Source organism: Podarcis filfolensis (assembly GCF_964270895.1).
Source record: "Podarcis filfolensis genome assembly, chromosome: 2".
Classification (NCBI taxonomy): domain Eukaryota; kingdom Metazoa; phylum Chordata; class Lepidosauria; order Squamata; family Lacertidae; genus Podarcis; species Podarcis filfolensis.
The window spans coordinates 42,365,364-42,389,554 of record NC_139605.1 but is presented as its reverse complement, the minus strand read 5'-3'; the positions used below and the strand labels follow the sequence as shown (position 1 = coordinate 42,389,554).

Below are 24,191 nucleotides of genomic sequence, written 5' to 3'. Positions count from 1 at the left end.
TAGCCATTTGTTGCTATGGATCAATGTTTTAGAAATTGGTTTAATCTTCAGTTTAGTACTAAATATTAATGAATTAACTAACAAGTTTCACTTTACTAACTACTGACATATGGTTCACTTTTATGTAACATCTAAACTATTCTCGGAGATATTTGAGAAACTTTTCTGACTATTTTTGTAATTGAATACTCTATGACAGTAAGTAATCTAAGACTTTGTTTCTCTTGTTGTCAGCAAGACATTTATAGCAGTAAAGCCACAGAATTAGTAAACACTGTTTCTTTTAAAGACAGAAAATCTAATACTAAGCAACCATTAGCAGCATTTTAATTTCTTGAATGGCTTTATCTATGATTTCTATGATCTCTAAGAAGAGACATACTATATTGTCATACTATTCTGAAATCTAAGCTTAAGAATCTATGACTAATGTCTTTATGACAAAAACTTAACCATTGTACAATATGAGTGCTGTAATAAACTTTCCATGATATGTTATCAGGAAACTTGCCTCTAAAAAGAAGTTTACTCAGAAACATCAGGAATTTGAAAAAAGTAGCTAGCCAGTTTAGCTCTTAGGAACGCAAGTAAAAACAAGTGAAAATTTCATTTGATTTATGTATTTAGATTTAACTTTTAACTGGCTTTTCAGCCCATGGAAGCCAAAGTGGCTTCCAAACAGAACATAAATAAGACAACAATTTATAAAAACTGCAGTCAGAGTAATTATGTTTAAAAATTTAACTCATATAATTAAGGGCAGCAACAGCTCACTATGATCAATCAACTCCATAAGCACAAAAAGGAAGCTATTTAGTAACCACCTCAAAAATCGATGGCCTGTCAGTCTCATTAGGAAGGGTTAAGAACTTAACAGAGGGTGTGGTGAACAACAGCATGTTATTATTCAAATAGATGTTTCACATGTATTGTACTTGCATACAATGAGAGACACAAAAAAAATACTTGACACATTATGGACTGGCAACACTGTCAGGGACTACACAATATGACCTCATTGCTGTTACCTTAAAATTTTTATTATCATCCAGTTAATGAATGCTGCCCAGAAGCACACTGTGACTCTGGGGAGGGCTGCAGTAGCTGAAGCACCATAGGAGTAAAAATTGTCCTCTGTGTTAACTACTATGGATCCTACTTTTAACAAGTCTCGCTCTATTTTTATGAAAATATATATATACTTTTTTAATTAAAAAAAGGCACCACACAAAACATTCAACAAAAGACACCACACACACCCCTGAACTTACCTGATGATGCACAAAAAAGCAGCACCAGCCCATGAGGTACTGTACGCATACACCACATCTACACTTCACAGGTGCACAATTCACAGTATAACCTTCACAGCCATCTGTACCTCGCACCAAGGCCCCACATTTCCCCTTCAGTTTCTTTCAGCAGCAACTCCACCCTGCATAGCCAAACTACATGACAGGAAGTGGCGATGAGCCACTTGTTAGAAGTGAAAGATTGAGAGGTGCACAGCTATCTATATCTTGCAAGTTTTTCATTTGCTGTATTTGCTTAACATATCTGACTATACCAAGTGACTTCAGAAAAGCAGTAGCTAATGAAATTCTGGCAAGAAACTGCCTGCATCTTTTTTATTTCTCATAGAAAACATAGGCATTTGCTGCCCCTGCCTCTAATTGTAACACACTCCTAAAAAGAGACTCAACAAGACATTCTAAACTGACTCATAACACTCTGCCTAAATGTTCCATTTCTGGAGACAACATAAGTAGAAGCTAGTCTCAGTGGAATCTTCATGACAGCTCTTTTAAATTGTTCGTGTTCTCATTAAAATCATTTTCTTTAACCTTTTTGTGTTTTGAATATCCATCACTGCCAGTATCAATTAAATAGGCAACTCAGCTTTTTTAAAGTCAAGTTTTCCTGGAAACATTTAGTTTCTTTATGCGATTTCCTGGTAGTGAGTGATTTCCTGCATACATTTAATCCTGGTTTCAAACTCTTTTTACGAGCTGATTAAATGTAAACAGAGAAAAGGGTAAAAGATAATATTTTGTATCCTTCACCAACTACCATTAAACATTTAAATATTAGCATATTTGAATTTTTGCTAGCTGAGTAACCAGCAATGTATTCCTAGTGTTCTCAAATGTTTAGATGCAGGTGTTTTTCCTCAGAATAGTAGCGGGGGTGGGTGGGTGGGAGGTTACATTCATCTTCCACACCTGCTCTGATTTATTTAACTATCAGCCCCCTAGCTGATGCTATTTGCATTGCAAAAAGCCTACATGTTAAACGCAAAGATTAAATTAAGTCTGGCCCTAAGCAGCACGCTTGCAAAATGCAATATTAATAACACATTTGGCAGAGCAAGCAGTACCACAGAGGAATTCTGACATACAGTGGTACCTCAGGTTACAGATGCTTCAGGTTACAGACTCCGCTAACCCATAAATAGTACCTCAGGTTAAGAACTTTGCTTCAGGATGAGAACAGAAACCGCGCCGCCGCACCGTGGCAGCAGCAGGAGACCCCATTAGCTAAAGTGGTACCTCAGGTTAAGAACAGTTTCAGGTTAAGAACAGACCTCCAGAACAAATTAAGTTCTTAACCCGAGGTACCACTGTACTCCACAGCTCATGCCTCTTTAGGTACAGCCTTTCAACAATTATTCTTCCCCAGTTATCTAATCCTTTCTTCTTCTTTTTTGAAAAACTCATGATGCACAACAATCATTTGTCATAAAGTGACTAGGTGATGCTCTAGAGAAGTGCTTGCTTTAACAAAAGTGGCAAGTTTGCCTAAAGTAAAGCCCAGAGAAAGAGAATGGCCTAAACTGAACCAACTCTGTAATCTTATGCCCACTTACATTTGAGTAGGCCCCACTGAATTCAGTAGAAGTTACTTCTGAGCAGACATATATAGGATTGTGTTCTAAATTATACAGAACTATCTGTTGTTTAGAAAAGACATATTTTACTTTTTATTTTTCTGCTTTTCAATGTTAACACATACACACCCAGCTCAGAGCCCTATCTAATACTCTGATGCCCTCCACCCTGCAGAACATCACTATGGACACATCGGTGTGGCAAAAGTAATATCTGAGTTGGTTACTCTGCTGAGGGGTGCCATTTCCTGCTTACAATTTGTTCAAGAAAAGCAGGCAAAAAATAGGTACATTCATGTGAACTTCTGCTAGGAAGCAGCATGAGTCCATATGGCCATGCTTGGTCAGGCATTTCTTCCTTCACATTGGTCTTCTATAAAGACAGAGTGGTAGGCTTAGAGCCTTATATATACTGCCATAGGGCTTTCCAAGCATCACACAGGTAGATGCGGCATCAGGAAACATGTCCACATAACAATACCACCCTTCCCTTCAAACCATCTTTATTCTAGAATATGTCAGAATGGTTTTGGATTGTGTCCCAGATTTTAGAATTAGCAGCTGCTAACATAGTGACTGCATTCACATTCATGCTGAAACCACATGAACAGCCACAGTGAACTTCATTCTCACATATTTTGTGTACTTTAATTGTGGATATTTATATTTTCGTGGGCTTGTGAAACTTGGTTTTTGTATTTCTGTAAATCACTTAGAAACCTATTTTGGAATTAAGTGTATATAAATTAGTAAATAATAATAATCCTCAATATACCACCCTGAGCTCCTTGGAGGAAGGGTGGAACATAAATGTGTTAAATAAAATGAATAGCTGGATAGAATAACTGAGAGGTGCTGTGACGTTGTAAGAAACAACATACACTTGCAAGATCAGGAGCTCCAACATGGTGCATTAGAATGTGCATCATATAGAAAAATTCCAGGACTCCACTCCTCTGCATTGTTCAGTTGTCTACAGGATAAACCTGAAGTGTTTGTTTAAAAAGTCACTGACCCCAAATTGCTCTGATCGGTTTTGAAGCACATGTCCTTCAATCACAGATTGATCTGAACATCCAGTGTGCTACAAACTGTAAACAAAAAGGGTGGGGGCAGTGGCAGGGAGGAGGCATAAAACATGCAGCCCATTTCTCAGTGAGTAGAACTGAAAAGAGGTCAAGTTCATCTGTTGCTCACAAAGAACAGGCAACAGGACGACACAGCAACACCCTGTCCCAGACTATAATTAACAATGGGAAATCTGTAATGTAACAGCATGGGCACTTCATTTCAGAGGGTGGGTAACAACTCAATTTATCTTTTGTATCACATGCTGCTTGTAAATTTTAGTATCTTTTGTTTGCAGGACAGCAGGGAAGTGACAGGTTTATAGCAATGCGGGGCATTTTTACTTTTTACAACAAGCCACACCTATGAGCAGTCTAGTTGAAATGTTTTAAAAGTATCCAATGAATATTAATAGGATATTTTAGAGGCATTGCTTAACTTTGTTTTAATCTGCCTTATCTTCAGAAGACTGTGCTGGTTGGTAGCTACACTTAAGAACAGGAAGTTAAAACCCATCACCAAGATAATGTACTGTATCAAGCATCCAAGTTGTTTATCCCCCACTATTAAGACCTGTACAGTATAGTAATAGACACTATACAGTAATAGAATATACTATACAGTATGCAATAACAGAAAACTTTTCATGTCTTACAGTAAATGCAGGTTTGTTTGTTTTTCATTTTTAAGAAAAATAAAATACTTCACACTTATATAGTGTTCAAATGTTCCTACATTTTCTCAGTAAATCCTACCACACAGCCCTTTAGAAGTCATATGTATTATCCTCATATTGCAAATGAGAGATTGAGGAAATAACATAGTGGTTTGCCTCAGTTACTTAGTACATACACGGCTGACAGGATATTTGAAAAGAGGATTGTTAGCCAACAACTTACTGCCATACCCCAGAATGGGTGGGAGGATTAATTGATCATTAACTCTAGAACTATCTAAGGGATGGCTACACCCTGGATAGACAATTTTTAGCCTTCTGTCTGAAAAGGTTTTTAAAATAATCAATTGAAATCCCATTAATCATTAAACTCATCTCATGTAAAAGGCAGACAGAAATTGTGCTCTTAAAATTTTAAATTCAAAAACATATATACCATTGGAAATTGCACTCAAACCTAGCTAGTTTTTAATGTGTAGCCCAGGAATGGGGAACCTGTGGCCCTCCAGAAGTTGTAAAATTCCAACTTCTAGCAGTCCAAGCCAGAAAGCACCAAAGTCAGGGATGATATGAGTGTTGAGAGTCCAACAGTATCTGTTTGCTGACAATTCTGTAAAGTCTGCAGCATCTGAAATTTTTTTTAATTAGCACCTAAGCTTGAAGTTCATAAGGAGTCACTGAAAAGCAATCTTGTTTTTGCATGCTATGAAAGCTATCCTAAATACCATCTTTGTACCTTTCAATACTTTCTACTACTGCTTTCTCCTTTGTTAAAAGAGAGAGAGCTATAACTGTACATTACCAGTATACCTCTGAACAACAACTGCTGGGGAATGCGGGTGGGAGATGGATACTGCAGCTGGCCGCTATGGGATAAGAATGCTGGGCTAGATTGGCCTTTGATCTAATCCATGAGGAGTCTCTTTATCTTCTTAATAGTGTGGTGTACAGAAACATTAATCTTGCTCCTTTCTTTAGTACATCCAATCAGATGGCCCTCATCCACACAGGGCTCAACATCTCTTCATAGAAAAAAAAAGATCTGCTATCCCTGAACTAAATAACACTTTGTAGACAGAACCTACAACACACACATGAAATGCTATAACCTACAATATCCACATTTATACTCTGGAGTTACTGGCCATAGCAGGAGCACATTGTAACATAGAACAGTGATGGCAAATCTGTATATTCCTGCTAACAGTAGGAAGAACTTCCAGAAGCTAAGAGCTTTCAACAGTGGAATAGATGGCCTTGGAAGGTGGAGGGCTCTTTTCCTTGGAGGTGTTTAAATAAAGGTTGCATGGCCATCTGCCAAGGATTCTTTAGCTGTGATTCCTGCATTGCAGAGGGTTGAACTAAATTAACCTTGGAGAAAGTGGAAGTACTGCCAGTAGAATCCCCACCGGTGGCAGCCCAAGGAAAGCCCTCAAACAGGGCACTGGAGGACAGGGAAGAAGCTGAGCTGTCCCAGGATCCAGAGCTGATCCCACTACCAGCCTGGAGCTGCGATAGCACTTTATCCCCTCCAGCTTCTTACTTGAGCCATATGAGGGACAGGGCTGTGGATACAGAAGCAACCCTGCTACTCCATCATGCCTCACTGCTTCCCAGACAGGCTTTGGAATATCCTGTCAGGTATTAAAAGCAGGCTGAATAAAGAAAGCTTTTAAAGACACATTGCAGTGCTTAAGGTGGGGTTAGTATGATAATTTTGCACTGATTCTGTGACCAAGGGCGTACTAAGTGGGGGGCGGAGGGGGAGAACTGCCCCAGGTGCCACTTGGGGAGGTGACAAGATGGCCCCTGCCTCCCCCCAGCTGTAGAGCGGCCGAGGGTGTGCGCAGTCAGTATGTACATGCGCAGCCCATACAGACGCCGTGCAAGATTGCATTAGATTGTTATAAGGTGTACATTCTTTGTTTCTTCAGCTTGTAAACCGCCTTGAGTATTGTAAGACAGAAAGACGGTATACAAATTAAAAGTGATAATACTTTGTGAAACACCGTGCACGTTGATGTCACTGTGTAAATCCATCAACCTAAAAAACAACAACAAACTAACAAACAAACAAGAAATATTGCAAGAAAACATAAGATTTCCCTAAAATAAGCAGCAAAGTCTTTCCGAAAACTGCATTTAACATAATCAATGTAATAATTTGGGGGGAGGGGAGTTGCTTAGCTGTCACTTTTTTATTATGGGCAACACTGAATTTAACTGAGATTAATAATATACTGCATTATGTATAGTACACACACAGATAGATTAACCAGTGTTTTTGAATTTTGTCTGGAATTGGCTACAACCATCTGTTAAACAAACACCACACAATGAGTTTCTGATAGCATCTCTTCCTTCTTGCCAAAATAAACTCTCTTGTTCCAGCAGAAATCAATCTTTTGATTGTAGTTAACAATAGTTCCAGTGGTCTGTTCGTATAAACAAAACCAGTAATGTGTAAAAACATTTAGGATCCTTCCACAGAATGCATGCAGCTCACATGAAGGACAAAATTACTAACGGCAATAGACAGTGTTAAGTGTCACCCATGTGCTACAACCAACCTGACAAACACTCTGCAAATGTGATTTAGGTTGATATGCAAGCTGAGGAGCTTTAGGATTTGGCAGACATCATCTCACCAGCATGCACTGAGCTGCACCTCTGCTACTATTCCATTGCTATGCCAATGGAATACTACACAACCACAGAGAGGCCAAAATGAAGCAGCACCAAGAGGCAGATCAGGGGAGAGAAGTGTACTTATGCCATATCCTATGGCTCCCTCAGACCTGGCTCTCTGCTGTTATGCCAAATAAATAAATAAATAAATAAATAAATAAATAAATAAATAAATCATGACCCATCTCCTACTGCTTAGGATCCAACTTATCAGCTTTGAAGTTATAGCTTATTAATGGAGGATATATATAGGTACATTAAGGCTTATTCAAATATTATTTTTTTTCAGATAAAGCAGTTTCTGCAGGAGACATATGTGGCTGTTTTGGTTGAGCAAAGTATTTTACGAACCATACTCACGGGTAATGGGGAAGGACCCCTGGACAGTTAAGTCCAGTCAAATTCAACTATGAGGTGGGGTGCTCATCTCCGCTTTCAGGCTAAGGGAGCTGGTGTTTGTCCGCAGACAGCTTTTCGAGCAGCCAGCATGACTAAACCATGGAAACACCGTTTACTTTCCTGCTATAGTGGTACCTATTTATCTACTTGCGCTGGTATGTTTGCGAACTGCTAGGTTGGCAGGAGCTGGGACAAAGCAACAGGAACTTACCCCGGCGCGCTGACCTTACAGTCAGCAAGCCCAAGAGGCTTGGTGGTTTAGACACAGCGCCACCAGCCAGTCATCCACACAATGATAAATGTAGGACTTTTTTGTGTAAATACTATCTTAGAGTGGGGACTTCAACAACATTTAGGAAGTAAGCTATCTAAAAATAAATTTGTTTAACAAATCAATGGGAATCCAAAGTTGGCCTTCAGCTCATGCAGATTTTTTTGTCAATAACCTGGTCAAATTATTACTCCTTCAACAGAGGTGGCCACATCTGCAACTTAAATAAATGCTTCTGCAAAACAGCCTGAAACACTAGAAAGGAAATGAAAGAGGAGGAGGATATAAAATAAAACCCAGCTTCAATAAAGTACATCCAGTCTTCAGCGAACTGCAAAAATAGAAACGAATTAAAATCTTGCAAGTTTTGATTTAAAAAAAAACTTACTTAAATGTCATTAATACTTATAATTAAAGATCCAGCCACATCAGCTTGTGAATGGTTTCAGGGTGGACACAGAGGTTAGAGCTACTGGTCTACAAGAATCTACTGTACTTGGGTACTGTAGTTGCTATTGTTTCCCCCCTGTTATTATGTTATTTATTTTGTGTTTTCATTTTGTATTTATATATTATAAACTGCAATGTGACCTTCAGATGAAGGGCCATACATAAATTAAATAAGTAATAGTTACTATTTGAATCCACCTGATATTATCATCTACCTCACATTTATCCAATTGGCTAAGCAAAACATCTTGGGTCACTTTATCACAGGGTTTAGTGAAATCAAGAAATAAATTTTCTGCAACATTCACACAATTCGCTACTAAACTATTAATCTGATACAAAAATAGAAGCAAAGCATCTTTGGAGGGGGACCCCAGAAAGTGGGGACCCCAGAAAAACAACTCCAGGCTGAAGAGGTTAAACTGACCGGATCATCCTACATTGTCACTAGCCGACACTAACATCAATACATTCAAGACAGGAAATATCTATTGCAAAAATAAACTCTGCAATATGTTTAAAAATCTCTTAACAGTAGTACCTTTTCCTAAATCTAGGGAATAAAGGTAGAATAGATGTTCAAAGGTAAAGCAATCTTCAAATATCTCTCTTTCTGACAGATTAAATAACTGAAAACAAGTATCAATTCATCTAATGCTTCACATATGGCGAAAATCCAATGATGGTGTACTCAAGGTGTTTTGAAATCCGTAAAGTGAAAAAAATGGCTAAATGTTTGAATCCAACATAGCATGAACTTTCTGCCAGTGCAAGTATTTCTGCCACCCCCTGGGGTCACTGTCCTAGGGATAACTCCTGTAACAAAGGGCACTGGTCATTTGCCCCTCTATCATGGCTGAGCAGGCCAGGGACGTAGCTCTCAAGTTACTCAAATCTGCAGGATAAAGTTTAGGATTTCTACCAGGAAGATGGAAGAGCCCTGTGACAGTTTACAGCTGAAATGACTTATCTTCCTTTGCCCCAGGGAACATCTAGCACCCTTCACACCCCAGCAGTTGTCAAACTCCTCTCACTTGCATTTAAACTGTAGGCTTGTTTTTACACCCACTCTATCCTCCATTCAGATGGGCAAAAGGTTTTACGAGAGTTCAATGACATACCAACCAGGCAAAAGTACTTGGGTTGCAAAGAGTTCTGAGGGTCAGATAGAGAAGACCACATCTAGCCCCTGGGCCTGGGGCTACAACACACCATAAAAAGACTCGTTGTTTTGTTACTAAAGTGCAGGGAGCAAACTCCTTGTGCTGTCACCAGTAAAAACTAACCTCTTTTACTGTCTTTAAACAAGTAAGAACTTGACTCATTTAATAGTCCAGTTTATTTTAGTTGTCCTCACTTTACCCATACCTACGGGATCTATAATCAATTCTCTGCAGCTGGATGAAAGATTTATGAATTTCCATAAAACAGAAAGAGAATAATGTGTACAAAAAACTAAAAGGAATGTTGGTGCCAAATGTGGTAGCACTGTTGACAGAAAGTTGGCTCTCAGGTTATTACACAGATCTCACTACACCAAGTCAAAATCCAAGCAGGTGAGCTGCATTACTGATGAATGCTTTTTTGTTTTGTTCCAAACTTTTCCTAAGGCGTCAGGAACATTTCAAACCATAGTAGAAGAATGATGGGTTTTATGGTGTTTGTGCACAAACAGAATGGACTTCCACCCTCACAACAGAATTTCCCCTGCCTCTCTTCACCCCTGCAGCCAAACGTGCTCCGAAAATCTGTTCTGAAGAATTAGGAAAATTTCCAGAGCAGATTGAGGGGGCCGCATGGAGGAGGAGAGGAAGGGAAGGGGAAATCCCACTGTGTAAACAGAAGTCTACTTGCACAATGTTGGATTTTGCCCAATCTAGGGAACTGGAAATTACAACACAACCACACTGCAGCATATCACTGCAGAAATAATATTTCTTTTGTAGCATATCCATACAGAGAGTTTAGATGATCATATCTTTTGCTTCAAAGGTATGAACAACCCTTTTGCCTGCACACACACCCTCTGTTCACATAAGAGAGTAAACAAGCTGAGCAACCATGGTTAGCCAGGTTATTAAACCAACTTTAAACCATGGTTTAATATCTTGGCTTCTTCCAAAGCTGTTAAGGGCCTGTGGGTAAAAGGCATGTTTATATCTCTGCTTCATAAGGTAAGGCAACTGAAAAGCAGGTTTATTACAAACATTTTTTTTAAAGACAATCAGAATCTTTAGCATGCAAAAAAATATGGCTTTGTAGAAACATTTTAAAAGGTTGACAATTTAATTCTGTAGAAAAGCATATTCTGGTACCTTCAGAATTGCATACAGCATTGCACAATAAACAGCAAACACCTGGCATGAATGTATTGAATGCTAAAGTAGTCATTTACTAACATTTTATCTTTGGGTAACATATCTCAATGGGGCATATAAATTATCAATTGTATTTTGTTTCGTTAGATGTGTTTAGGTGTCATTCAACACCTGTGGAATAAAAAAAAGCATAGATGAATATTTATTTTATTTAACAAGGTTTATGTGGTGATTAATCATCAAAACTTCTAAGCAGTTTACATACAATATTATAAAATATACGTTAAAAATAGAGATAAAATCAAATGATAAAAACAAGTTGACATAATAATTTTAAAATATGAGTAAAATCAGCAACTATAAAAATATACAGAATAAAATAAAATTACATATTAAAATACGTATCAAAATTAGATGTCTGGGTGCTCATACCAAAACAAAAATGGTTTTAGCAGACACAGAAAACAATACAGCAAAGGTGCCTGTCAAATGTCAATGGGCAGAGTTCCAGAGTATGTCCTACCACACTGAAGGATCATTTCCTTGCAAGTGTGGAAAAAACATTATGTAGCACTTGTAAAAATGCCAGTTCCTCAGATCAAAGGGGTCAAGTGGACATATTTTGGGTGAAGCAATGCTTCCAAATAAAGTGGTCCCAAACTGTTGAGGGCTTTATATACTAAGAGTAAAATCTCGAATTTGGCCTGGCAACAAACTAGCAACCGTTGCAGATATTTTAACACCCCTGTCAGCTGTGATCCAGTAGCACTCTGCACTCTTGGCAGTTTCCAGATCCAGCACAAGGTCCACCCCACCCCAGATCCAGCACAGATCCACCCCACATAGAGTGTGTTGCAGTAATCCAATCTTGAAATCACCAGTGCCTAAACTGCTGTGGACAAATTATCCTAGTCTGAAGTTGACAGAAGACACTCCTAGCCACTGAGGCTAGCTGGGCTTCCAGCAATGGATATAGAAGCATCCCCAGACTGTGTTCCTACTCCTTCAGAGTTCCTGCCCAGGACAGGCAATTGGCCAATTTCATGGATATGGGAACCACTTACGGTACCTCTGTCTTGCCAGAATTCAGTTGAAGCTTACTTGCCACCATCCATACACTGGTCCAGGGCATAGCACAACCTCTCCCAATTCAGATGTTACGGACATCGCCTAATGAACACTCCCAACAGCTTCATATAGATGTCAAATAATATCTGGCATAAAATAGGACCTCTCCCAATGCTGCTCTCTGGTTTCTGCCACATAGGCAGGACAGGAACCGATGTAGCATAGTATCCCCAATTCTCATCCCATGGAACCAGTCAATGAGATACCATGGCCAATGGTATTGAAAGCTGCAAGGAGACAGAGAAGCAGGAGCAAAGTTGCATCCTATTGTCCTGCTCTCAATAATGGTCATCCATCAAAGTGACCAAGACAAGCTAGGACCAATGGTCAAGGCTGAACCCAGATTGGAATGGGTCTAGATAATTCATGTCGACCAAGAATGCCTACAGAAGATGATAAATTCCTTTATTCTCTGAGAATTTGATTACATTAAAACAATTCTGCCAGCGTAAATATAACCTCTTATGAAAGTGCCATACAGTACACAATAATTTATTGGCTCCCTGACAAAAGTACAAGTTAAACAATTGTTTCTGAAGTTTTATTTTCAGGGGCCTTTAAAGGTCTGACTCTGCATAATATTAATTACTTCATCATACCTCAGTTTGCATTGTAAATTACACTCTGGTAGGTGGAAATAAGTGTAAGAAATAAAAATACAAACACAAATCAATCATCTAAAACAAAATCCCTTACCCCTCTGAAATTCCAGCCTTTGGTGGAAGTAAACAAGGAAAAGTTGTTCTGCTGCTGCTGTTTAGGCCTGCAAGATGAAACAAAAGAAAGCATTTGTTTCCTGCATTTTTAGCTGTCAAGAGTCCCTTATCAAAATGGACTGGAGAACAACACCTCAGTGCTTTTTCCCAGGCATGATTTGCAATGGGACACTAAACCTTGGTTTAGCATTATAAGAATGAATATATCAAAAGCTTCCACTTCCATTTTAGAGTAGCTGCAGCATCCTGTGTCATCCAAATCAGGTCAAAGTGTGGTTAAGATTAACCTCAGTTAGTTGAAACAAGCCAAGTTCATATGGGTGGGGTAGAAATAATAATAATTTTTATTTTATTTTATTTTATTATTAACTACGGTTTGAAGTTGGGATTATTTTAACTAACCATATTTATGATTGATCACATTTGTCCAGAATCAGACAACACAGTAATCTGTAGGTAATCTAAAGCAGAAAGGGATTTGTTTGCTTGCTTGCTTGCCTGTCACCCATTTGACTGGGTTGCCCCAGCCTCTCTGGGCGGCTCCCAACAAAAATAGTAAAAACACGATAAAACATCAAACATTAAAAACTTCCCTGAACGGGGGCTGCCTTCAAATGTCTTTTAAAAATCACATAGCTGTTTATCTGTTTGACATCTGAGGGTGTTCCACAGGGAGGGCACAACTACCAAAAAGGTCCTCTGCATGGTTCCCTGTAACCTCAACTCTCATAATGAAGGAATCACCAGAAGGCCCTCAGAGCTAGATCTCAGTGTCTGGGCTGGATGGAGGTGGAAACATTCCAAACTCTTTCTCGCGGCCACATTGAAGAAGGAAGGGTATGTGTGCAAGTCAGAGGCTCTCCAAAGCTCACTGAACAATGGTTTAGCAACAGAACCAGTCCTCTCGTACATGAACTCTTTTCGTCTCCTATTACCTTCTTTTAACTAACTGTACTTCTGAGATATTTCCTTTTCATTACGGTAAAATGGTTTAATATGAATGTGTAGGCTACCAATGGCTGCTAGCCATGATGGCTATGTTCTATCTCCACTGTATACCTCTGAATACCAGTGGTTGAAAATTGCAATAACTCTACTTCGAAGAAATTAAATACGGTCGTTCCTTGGTTTTCAAACAGCTTAGTTCTTGAATGTTTGGCTGCAAACCCGGAAGTGATCGCTCTAGTTTGTGAACTATTTTTGGAAGCCGAACGTCCAAAAGGGCTTTCACGGCTTCCAATTGGCTGCAGGAGCTTCCTTCAGCCAATCAGAAGCCACGCTTTGGTTTCCAAACATTTCTGTTCAACTTCCAAGGTATGACTGTACTTGGAGGATGGAATGGAAAGGAAACAGGCCATCTGGACCCTGCACATGTGAAATTGAGCTGTGCATTCTTCCAAACATCTGAGTCAAAAGCTTGGAGCTTTTCAGTGGGACATGTAATTGTTTATAGGTTATCTTCACGAACTAATTAAGCCTGAAAAAAATTATGCAAGCTACGTTTTCTAGGCTATATGGAAATAGCCATAGATATATTTCTAGAGATCAGTCTTACTACTCTGAATTCTATTTTTGCCAGTTTTAACACACTACCTTTCCTTTGATGTTTCAGTCAGAGCAAACCACTTCGCAGATCATGAGGATAGTTGTCTTCTGCTGTTACTGTGTTTGCATTGTCAAAACCACCTTCACAGGAAATGGAAACAATCTTAACACCACATTCACAGGCCACAATTACTAATTAACAAAGTGTTGAAGCCTGTGAAATCAACCTGTGTCCCACTGGGCTGGAGGGGCGGGGGCAGGGAATGATTAACTTATTGTGGTCTATTACATGTGGAGGAAAAAGAAACACTTATACTTGGGGGGCTTGTTTTCCTACCACAGCCAATTCTCTTGTTATCAGCATGAATCAAGTGGACACAACTCCAATTAACTTCTAGAATTACCAGCATCTAGCACTCTTTTTCCTTAGACAACTCCCAAGAGCCGACCACGCACTTTTGCAATGTAAACTTTACCTAGAACAACTTGTCAAACTTTCTTTCAATTTGGCACATTCTGTAAAGAAAATAATCAACTTTATTGTTTTAGGAAACAGATAAAAATGGATCTGAACAAATACATACTTTGACCACACTTCTGGTTTATTTATTGTCATAATTCTAGCACTCATGTTAGTGTATATTGTGCAATTATGGGCACATGCAGACTTGATAACATAGTCAAGTGCTCATCTAGTGAGAGTATCCCGAAAGGCACGATTTGTTGGCTAGTTTAGGAACACACTAGAGTCATCTCATAGTTTCCAAATGACTATGAGTCAAACTGATCTTGTAGTTTGCAACACCTTGCACTTGGGTATGTGGAGGAGGGAAGAATTACACATCATTTAGATCTACTATCTAAAAGCAATTTAAGTGCTTCCATTCAAGAGAGATAGAACAATCATATTTCCAAGAATGTCAATTTCATAGAATTATGTGGATTTTATTTTGTTTTGAAACAAGAAACATGATATTGAGGTTTTGCAGGGGAGGGGGAATAAAGTCCAACTGAATTATTTTAATCAGTGGATGGGTACACAGGTGGGGGTGGGCATGGAAACCATAATCAGTACACTCTGTGTTCTTGAGTCACCCTGGATTTGAAGTGACTCGTAGTCATTAGTAGCGCGCGCACACACACAAAAGATAAACACAGTATCTAATGGGCTACTGAGAAGATCAAATCCATCCAGCAGGCAATCAAGCCCTGGTGGCACAGGAAGGGGTGTGTGGTGGGTGCGGGCTACCCCGGGTGTCATCACTGAGGGAGGTGACCATGGGCCTGGCCTGCAGTGCGCCCAAGGCACACGTCTCTCCTGGGGAGTGACGCGGTGGCTCGGGCACCTGCAGGCTCCGCGCTGCCCAAAACGGCAACGTGGGGCTTGCGGACTCCGTGGAGGTTCCATGCAACGTGCTCTGACCCGGCTTGCCCCACCCCTGAGTGCAGGGCATTTGCTAGCTATGCTGCTGTCAGGCCCAGGGACTTCCTGATCTTGATCATCCTTCAAAGGCATACACTCATATTCTGATTATCCAATCCATAAAAGGTAGCTCTGTTTTACCAAGGTTAACCACCAATACCAGGAATGAATCTCCCCTCTGACTTAAACTCAGCCTCCTTCTGAAACTGACATTGATTCAGGGCTCAGCCTTGCACCAACTGGGAAGTTTGCCAAAGCATTAATTTACTGGTACTAGGAGCTGTCCACCTCACTTTGGGAATCTTTGTCCAAGAAGTTTGGGGACATTAAATTCTAGTCAGGACAGACAACACCTGTGGAAGTTTTGATATCAGCTTTTGATATCAGTTTCGATATCAGCAGGCAAAAAAACAACAGCAGGCAAAAGGGATGGGTAGAATCAGTCTGTATTCACTCTGATGTTCAGAGACCTATGCTGAACAAGAAGAAGCAACTAGTTCATTTCTCCACTCATTTTTCCAATGCAATCATTCAACAATTACCAAAAATGACCTCTTAGCTGAGCCCACTTTAAGCTCCAACTGTGTGGTGCCTATCCTGCATTATGAGGGCCACCTGTACTGCCTTTCACCTTCATGCCAGTGCTAAGCAGGGAAAATAGCTCTATTTTTTACTATCACAGAGTTAATCCAAATAGCCTAGCCATTTCAGATACTTAGGCGGTACGGCTTACCTAGAGCCTGGTATTTTTGCATTGTATTCTTTTCTTAAAACTGGATTTAAAAACTACTAATGTTTAGGCTTAGATTTCACTCAAGAGCTTCCCGGCAAAATATTCTGCATATAGATTTAATTTTCATTTCCTGGTAAAACGGGCACTTTGAATACTTGCTGCATTATCTCTGCAGGGTCATTTTATTAACCTAATGAAAGATCTAACAAAACGAAAATGTTTTCAAGCTATTGGTTGTCACAGTTGGGTTCCTGTAGGAATATTTCTTGCATCAGTGTTGTCATGGCAATTTCTACAGAGAAAGCTACTGAATACACCCGAGTAATACCTGATGAAATTCCCTGGGAAGCTTCTTCATTCAGAATGTCAGCTAAGAGAAGAACACACACAAGCCTCATCAAAATCTACACTGCATGATTTTTAAAATATAATTGTTATTTTCTGAAACATGTTATTTTCATACCCTATAGTCAATAGTCAAGAATGATGGGAGATGTAGTTCAGCAACATCTGGAGGCCCACAGGTTCCCCACCCCTGCCGTAGAGTGTACTAGATTGGGGGGGGGTGCGGAAGAACATTTCTTAATGCTTCTCCATGCAAACAAAGAAAAAAGAAAAAGAAACCACATAAAAAAACCAGCAAGTCGGAAAGACAGCTCTATTAAGCCCTTTCTCCCAGGTATGGTAGTTTTCTATACAGAGGGATTTTTATTTTATTTTAATTGTTTTGTCAGGAGGAGCATTCAGTCCCACAAACTCCACACCAGCTCTGTAAAATGACACAGCCCAGATAATCATATTCAGAGTATGTACACATTAGCAGTTTGAAATGCAGCAGGGTGTTTCAAGTCACATTTGTACTTGCCATACACACTAGACATAGGATGGGGGTATCTTCACCTGATGCACATTACCTGATGGGTTTCCCTGCACCTGCAAACGCTGCACTACTCCTGCTCAAGGAAGATGTCACATGTGCATGCGCAATGGCTATCTCAACTGTACATACCTCAGCTTAACCACGACTTGAATTTTCCAATCGGATGGCAGCTGATTTGAGGCGTTTTTCTCAAGAAGCTACAGGATAAGTATGGATTGTGGTTAACGTCAAACACCCGTGGTGGGAGCACAGTGGAGCTGAAGTAAACAGTAATGCGTAGATACTTCCTCAATGACAACCAAACAAAACATGGGGGATCTGGATGACTTCTTTCTGAGCACAAAAGCAGTTACAGACAGGCCCAAACTGGATTGGGGCCACAGTGCTGGGGTGCAGGAAAGCCTTCCCTCTGCACTAATGGAATATGTATCTATATATCTACATCTACGGTCTATCTACAGTATATCTATCATCTATCTATCTATCTATCTATCTATCTATCTATCTATCTATCACACACACACCCTTCCCACCACAGCTAAAAGCTGCTGAGGGCAGGAAGGAAACTATGCAGCAGGTGAAGTCAACCTCCACTCAGTAGTGTAGCCTCAAACCAATTTACCACCTCCACAGTTGCTTTAGAGCAAAGAAAAATGTCTAGTGTTCTAGTTTTCCTAGAATGAAAAGTGTTCAGACTAAAACACAGAGTTGATACAATCACTCCAAAACCGATTAAAGCACAATGACTTACTTGTATTTCTACAGTGTAGCAGTAGCTCACAAGTCTGCAAAACCCAACATTAGATAATTCCTTGTAACATGTGGAAACTATTTACATCAGACGTAACCATTTACTGCTATTTATGCCAGAGCATGTTTGAAATTACATGGTGGTTTATTTTGTATTTTTCATCCATGTTTTCACTATCCCCATCATGCACGTGCACATGCAAACACATACACACACACCATACTATGTCTTTCCTCCTATGTTTTTCCTGTGACTTGTCCCGTTTTTAGCTATACATTTAAATACATCCACATTTTGGTTTGCTCACCCTTCCTAACACTGAACAGCTAGCCATGTAGTATTTCTCTTTAAAATATACACAGTCAGGAGCAAGCAGGAGATCAGAGATCTTTATTTTTGTTTTTTAATAACTTGCTTTCTTCCATCTTAAAATGGAAAAAGGATTGTGCTTTTGAAAACAAACATTCAGTTTAGAGGACAATTTGTTTTGCAGACATTAAAGCAAGTTCGCCTTCTCTCAAAAATGTAATCCAGAACGTGAACATGAAAGAACAATGTTTTCACTTGCGCTTGGTTGTTAAAATCTGAGTCATGCAGTAAAAGGAAAGTAAACAAGGAATATGAATTTGACAGTGGATGATGAGGGGAGGAACAGAATCCAGCTTAATTTACACAGTTCATTCTGTAGAGTTTCCTATAACGAGAATCCTAGCACTGTACTATTATCAATAACTAGAAGTGACAGGAACACAAACTGGCATGCATATCATGAATCAGTTTTAATTCTGCTTATCTTGGAAACACAGAGTGCCCAGGAATTTCTGTTTTATTGCAAATGTAGTGAACTTTCCAGAATTCTTCAACCAATCTTTTAAAAAAACTTGCCATTTTACATTGTGTGATTCTATGCTATCAGCTCAGCCCTGAGCTGGTCGAGTTGCATTTTGTGCAGTGTCATTCATTCACCATATTAGAATTAAATGAAACAACTCTTCGATAAACAACTGAAATACAGGTGTTGCCCAATTACACGTGGGTTACATTTGCGGACTCCATGCACATACATGAAAAGCAGGGAAGAGGGTGCTGTTGAGAGAGACTGGGAAGCGTCTCTTTCTTGGCAGATCCCGTTCATTCCACCCAAGCCCAGAAATGGAAAGAAGACAAAGTCCCTACTAGAGAGGAGTGGCAAACCAAGCTGATAGACTATGCCAAGATGGCAAAACTGACTGGAAAACTCAGAAACCAAGAGGATAAAATCTTTATAAATGAATGGGGAAAATTTATAAGATATTTAGGAGACCACTGTGAGCAGATGGAAACATTAGCAGGATTTTGATTTCACTTGTAGTGTAACAATTACCATGAATAATATGGACTGATATAATAGTTGGAAAATCAAAGAATATGCAGTATTAAATGTTAAAAATGGGACCCGATGGAGGGGATGGGGGGAAGTCCTGGGATTCGGAGGAATCTCTGTACATGGATATATATTTGGATTCTTTTCTATAACTTTGTATTTGTAAAACCAAATAAAAATGATTTTTTTTTAAAAAAAGAAGTTGCTGGATACGACTTCTTTTTACTTAGTTTCTCCCCCACCCCCACCCCAATAATATTACTGCCTGATTGTGGGGCGGGAAGGAAGAGGGTGATGATGATCAGAAGGCGGAGGGATTCTCAAGACCTGCCCCAGGAACAAAACTTACATGAGCGAATGAACGAAGGACAGGCAGGCAGACAGAGGCATGGAGCACCGCCCCCACCCCCCATGCAACAGCTTTGCTGGCCAGGAAGAAGGAAGCCAAGGAGGGTGAATGAGTGATGGGTGGCGCCCCGTCCCGCCCCCCTGCTCTTCAGCTCTCTACCACTCTTTTTGTGCCTTTTCTCTACCATGTCCTGGTTCAAATTATATATTTATTTCATGGCAATGCACACTAACACTGTTGCGAGCAAATGCAATGCGTGTAAGTGGAGGGTGCCTGTATAGCGCACTGAAGCTATAATCCTTAAACACAGGAGGTTAAGCTTGATTGGAATCCAAGAGTTTCACTTACAAGTAAATGTGTTCAGAATCAGGATACAAGATACAAGAATAATATTCACTGCAGAGTATCAGTGTCAAGCAAAAACTGAATATTTATTCATTGGACGAAGATCATCATACTTTTGACTTCACAGAATGCTATAACAGACCACCCAAATGGACATTTATTTGATATAAAATGTCTATTGCTGTTACTATCACATCGTCTGAAAATTAGCACTTAATACCCATAAGCCACCAAAGAAATTACTACATACATGCTAAAGTTTAAATGACTCCCCTAAATACCCCAAGGGAAAAATAAAGGAAATATGCTGCTGAAGCTGAGAAGCCATCTTTCAATATTTATTAGAAAACAGGTAAATATAGTCAGGCCTCCTTAGATAGTACTAAGCAAGGGAAGGATGAGCTCTGGGTATACATACAAAATCACTTAGTTACCCCTTAACACATAAATACATAAAAGTGTACACCTTTAAAATAGGGTAAAGGTAAAGGTAAAGGGACCCCTGACCATTAGGTCCAGTCATGGCCGACTCTGGGGTTGCGGCGCTCATCTCGCTTTACTGGCCGAGGGAGCCGGCGCACAGCTTCCGGATCATGTGGCCAGCATGACTAAGCCGCTTCTGGCGAACCAGAGCAGCGCACGGAAACACAGTTTACCTTCCAGCCAGAGTGGTACCTATTTAGCTACTTGCACTTTGACGTGCTTTTGAACTGCTAGGTTGGCAGGAGCAGGGACCAAGCAACGGGAGCTCACCCAGTGAACTAATAGCAAACATCTTGGACAAATTCATATAAATGTTTAATTAAGCAAATATACAAATATACTGTTTATCAATGAAGCTGTGTTTTCTGAGATACAGTTTTAATTTAAGATGAAAATAAAGCCCATACAAAACATTAATCCACCTTTATGGCAATTGTTGAAATGATAGGAGAAAAACAAATAGCTATTCTTGGTGAAGTCTGCCCCCTGCTGTTCAGTGTTGTTAAATCCCCATTATAGAAATAATAGTTAAAGAATGTAGAACAGCACCACTTTACACAGGAATCAGATAAGAATGGTCTCCCTTGAAGAAATGTTTCACATCTGAACACACTGTGCAAGAACAGCTTAATCAAAAAAATTTGTTTGTTTAGAATAGGGACAAATGCAAGGTTCTACACTTAGGAAGAACCAGATGCACAAATAGAAGATGGGGAGCACCCGGATTGCCAGTAGTACATGTGAAAATGATCTAGGGATCTTAGTAAATGACAAGCTTAACATGAGTCAACAGTATGGTGCAGCAACAAAAAAAGTTAATGCTATTCTAGGCTATATCAACATAAGTACAGTGTCCAAATAAGTAACAGTACCATGCTATCCTGCTTTGGTCAGACCACACCTGGAGTACTGTGTCCAGTTCTGGGAAGCAAAATTTAAGAAGGATATTGACAAGTTGGAATGTGTGCAGAAGAGGGCAACCAAGATGATCAAGTGTCTGGAAACCAAGCCTTATGAGGAATGGTTGAGGGAATTGGGTATGTCTAGCCTGGTAAAGAGGAGACTTCGGAAATATGATAGACTTCTTCAAATATCTAAAAGGCTGTCAAATGGAGGATGGAGCAACCTCGTTTTGCTCCAGAGGCAAGGACCCAAACTAACTGATTAAACTTACAAGATAGATTTCAACTAAACATCACTAAGAACTTTGATGATAAAAGCTGTTTGACCATGGAACAGACAGGAGGTGGTGGACTTTCCTTCCTTGGAGGTTTTTAAGCAGAGATTGGATGACTATCTGTCATGTATGATTTAGTTGAGATTCCTGCACTGCAGGGGGTTGGACTAGATGACCCCTCAAAGTCCTTTACAACTCTACAATTCTATGTTTCTATGAAATCTAGTGTCTATAAATATTAAGCACAACTCTGGTGGAGAGGAAAATCCTGCAAAGTGTTTCAAAACAATTTTTGAATGAATCTTCTAGACATAACATAAATTAAATATATGATCCCATTCAAACTCTCGATGTGGATCACAATTCAGCATCTCTGCAACATACAAGGAAGTTTTCTTTGAGAAGCAAAACACTCTTTCTAGCCAATGAAGCATTTCTGAGTACGCAAAGCATCTTTCTTTTCACAGAACAGAAAACCACAGATATGTGTGTTTTGGAACAATCCAGACTAATTCTCTATCTCAGAATACTTTTTTTGAGGGGGGGGGTTGAGAAGACTTTGATCCTAGTTACTATTCTCTGCACCTGAATATCTACAACCATACAAGACAATGTCAATTTAGTCAGTCACATCCATTGCTTCCCCACATTTCCCCAAAAACATTTTTTGATGTTAGAGTCAAGCTCATGTTAAAACTATACAAACAAATGCATTGAACAATGCACTTCGTCAATGTAATACAAGTTATATTTCACCACCTGGTTGCAAGACCACCTCTAAATATTCCTTGATGTATACTTAAATAACCACTGTCATTATCTAATGGCCGTAGGCCAATCTGATGTTAAAGGCAGAAGGGAAAGCACAGATAAGGAGTTGGAAACTTACCAACCACTCCATCCACACTTGTCTGAAGCTCTGCTCCATAGCCATGCTGGAGGTAGAAAGGAATAGCACAGGGAGGGCTGGCAACAGCCCTTGTGCTGTGGTTCCATGGGTGAATGGGACAGGTGGGTTGAACAGCCCACCTATCAATCATGTGATGTCATAATGATGCAGTGTGGTTGACAGATGGGTTGCCCCACTCACTTGTCAAAACTGGCCCATGTGGTTTGCTACCCCTGACATAGTGTCTGTGTTTGCCCTGTCCCATTAACAACCTGCTGTTAGCTACCTGGCCTATATTTAAATCATGGGTGGCCAATCTGTGACCCTCCCGCCCCAGACTAGAACTCCCATCATCCCTGACTAGTCGCCAGACTGGCCTGGGCTGATGGGAATTGGAGCCCAACAACATCTGGAGGGCCACAGGTTAGCTACTCCTGTAACATCACCCATCCTCATTTTGCAGTCCTATCCTTAGATGAGGGTTGGATGATCTAAGTTCCAACCTTACTATTTTATGAAACATGACTGAGGCCACATCTCAAGATGCCTCCTAGGCAGAGTCAGCTGAGAAATTATTTGATAAACAATCCAACAAGGGGAGACAAAGTAGAAAAGAATGAGTTAAGCTACACCAGACATCTTTTTAAATGTAATGGCTATACTATTACTTCTGCCAAGAATTTCCCAAAAGTTGTTCTGTGGAATATTGTTTCTCTTGCACTTCTGCAAATATTTGGCAATTCCTGATGGAAATGGCAACTCCCTTACTTGGTTTCAGAGTTTTTGTGCAATACTTTAAAATCCACATAGCTAAAAACTGTGCCACAACAAAAAGAGGAAGTAGAGAGAGCCAGAACAGAAAGCAAACTCAATCACGGTTTCACCGCAGTGAAGCTATTAACTTTGGAACTGATCTTTTGAAGTGTCAAACACATGTAAATTTATATACTGTGTGCAGCACTTTGCTCAAATTAGGGAACATAAAGTACATGTTAAGCAGCTTCCCCATACAAGGCTACGGCTTTATACTATACAGTACTGTTTCCCATTCTGTAATGCACAGTGCAAATACTACATTGTGGGAAATAATAAAAATAATATTGCCAGCATCATATGAATCTATGGACTGGTTGCATTTAGCATACTGTTCTGCCAGCCCAAGATCTCAAGGTCTCAAGATGATATTTTAGGTAACCTGGCCCTAACAAGTACCCTCCATGTTCAGAAGTCACTGAATAGCCACTGCTAAGAAGCAAAAGGAAAGGGATGTTGCCTTCATGCCACATATGTGGGCTTCCCATAGTCAACTGGCTAACCACTGTAGAATGCACATGCTGTTGTAGATACACATGTTCTGATCAGGGTGTTAACTTGAATAAAATATTGTGGGGCCCAGGTAAGCCCCGCCATGCATACTTGATCACATGACAAGGGCACACACAGCATTTGAATGGGAATGCCCATCAACTTTGGGGGGCGGCCCCCTCAAATATATTATTGTGCCCCTAGGAGTTAGCTCCTATGGTTCTGATGCACAAAAGCATTTTTGAGGCAAAAATGTGCAGTAGACCAAGCAGTCCCTTTGGGCTGCTCAAAATGTCCTGTAAATTCTTCTTTAAATGCTAGTTCTGCAAGGGATTAATCAAAAACTA

General features: G+C 39.8%; 1 protein-coding gene across 7 annotated transcripts in view; it reads right to left on the bottom strand.

Moving 5' to 3' along the window:
- ARHGEF3 (Rho guanine nucleotide exchange factor 3) overlaps positions 1 to 24,191 on the bottom strand; it is a 97,933-nt gene that overhangs the window by 60,795 nt on the left and 12,947 nt on the right. For 3 of the 7 annotated variants that reach the window (XM_083603044.1, XM_083603047.1, XM_083603042.1), the window contains one exon: positions 12,582 to 12,648. The exons of 1 other annotated variant lie outside the window; for it this stretch is intronic. In XM_083603044.1, coding sequence (XP_083459170.1) covers positions 12,582 to 12,648 — 67 coding nt within the window. Of the gene's footprint in view, positions 1 to 1,271; positions 1,404 to 12,581; positions 12,649 to 22,539; positions 22,662 to 24,191 lie in introns of those variants that run through there. 3 more of the 7 variants (XM_083603045.1, XM_083603046.1, XM_083603048.1) reach the window with 3 other exon arrangements.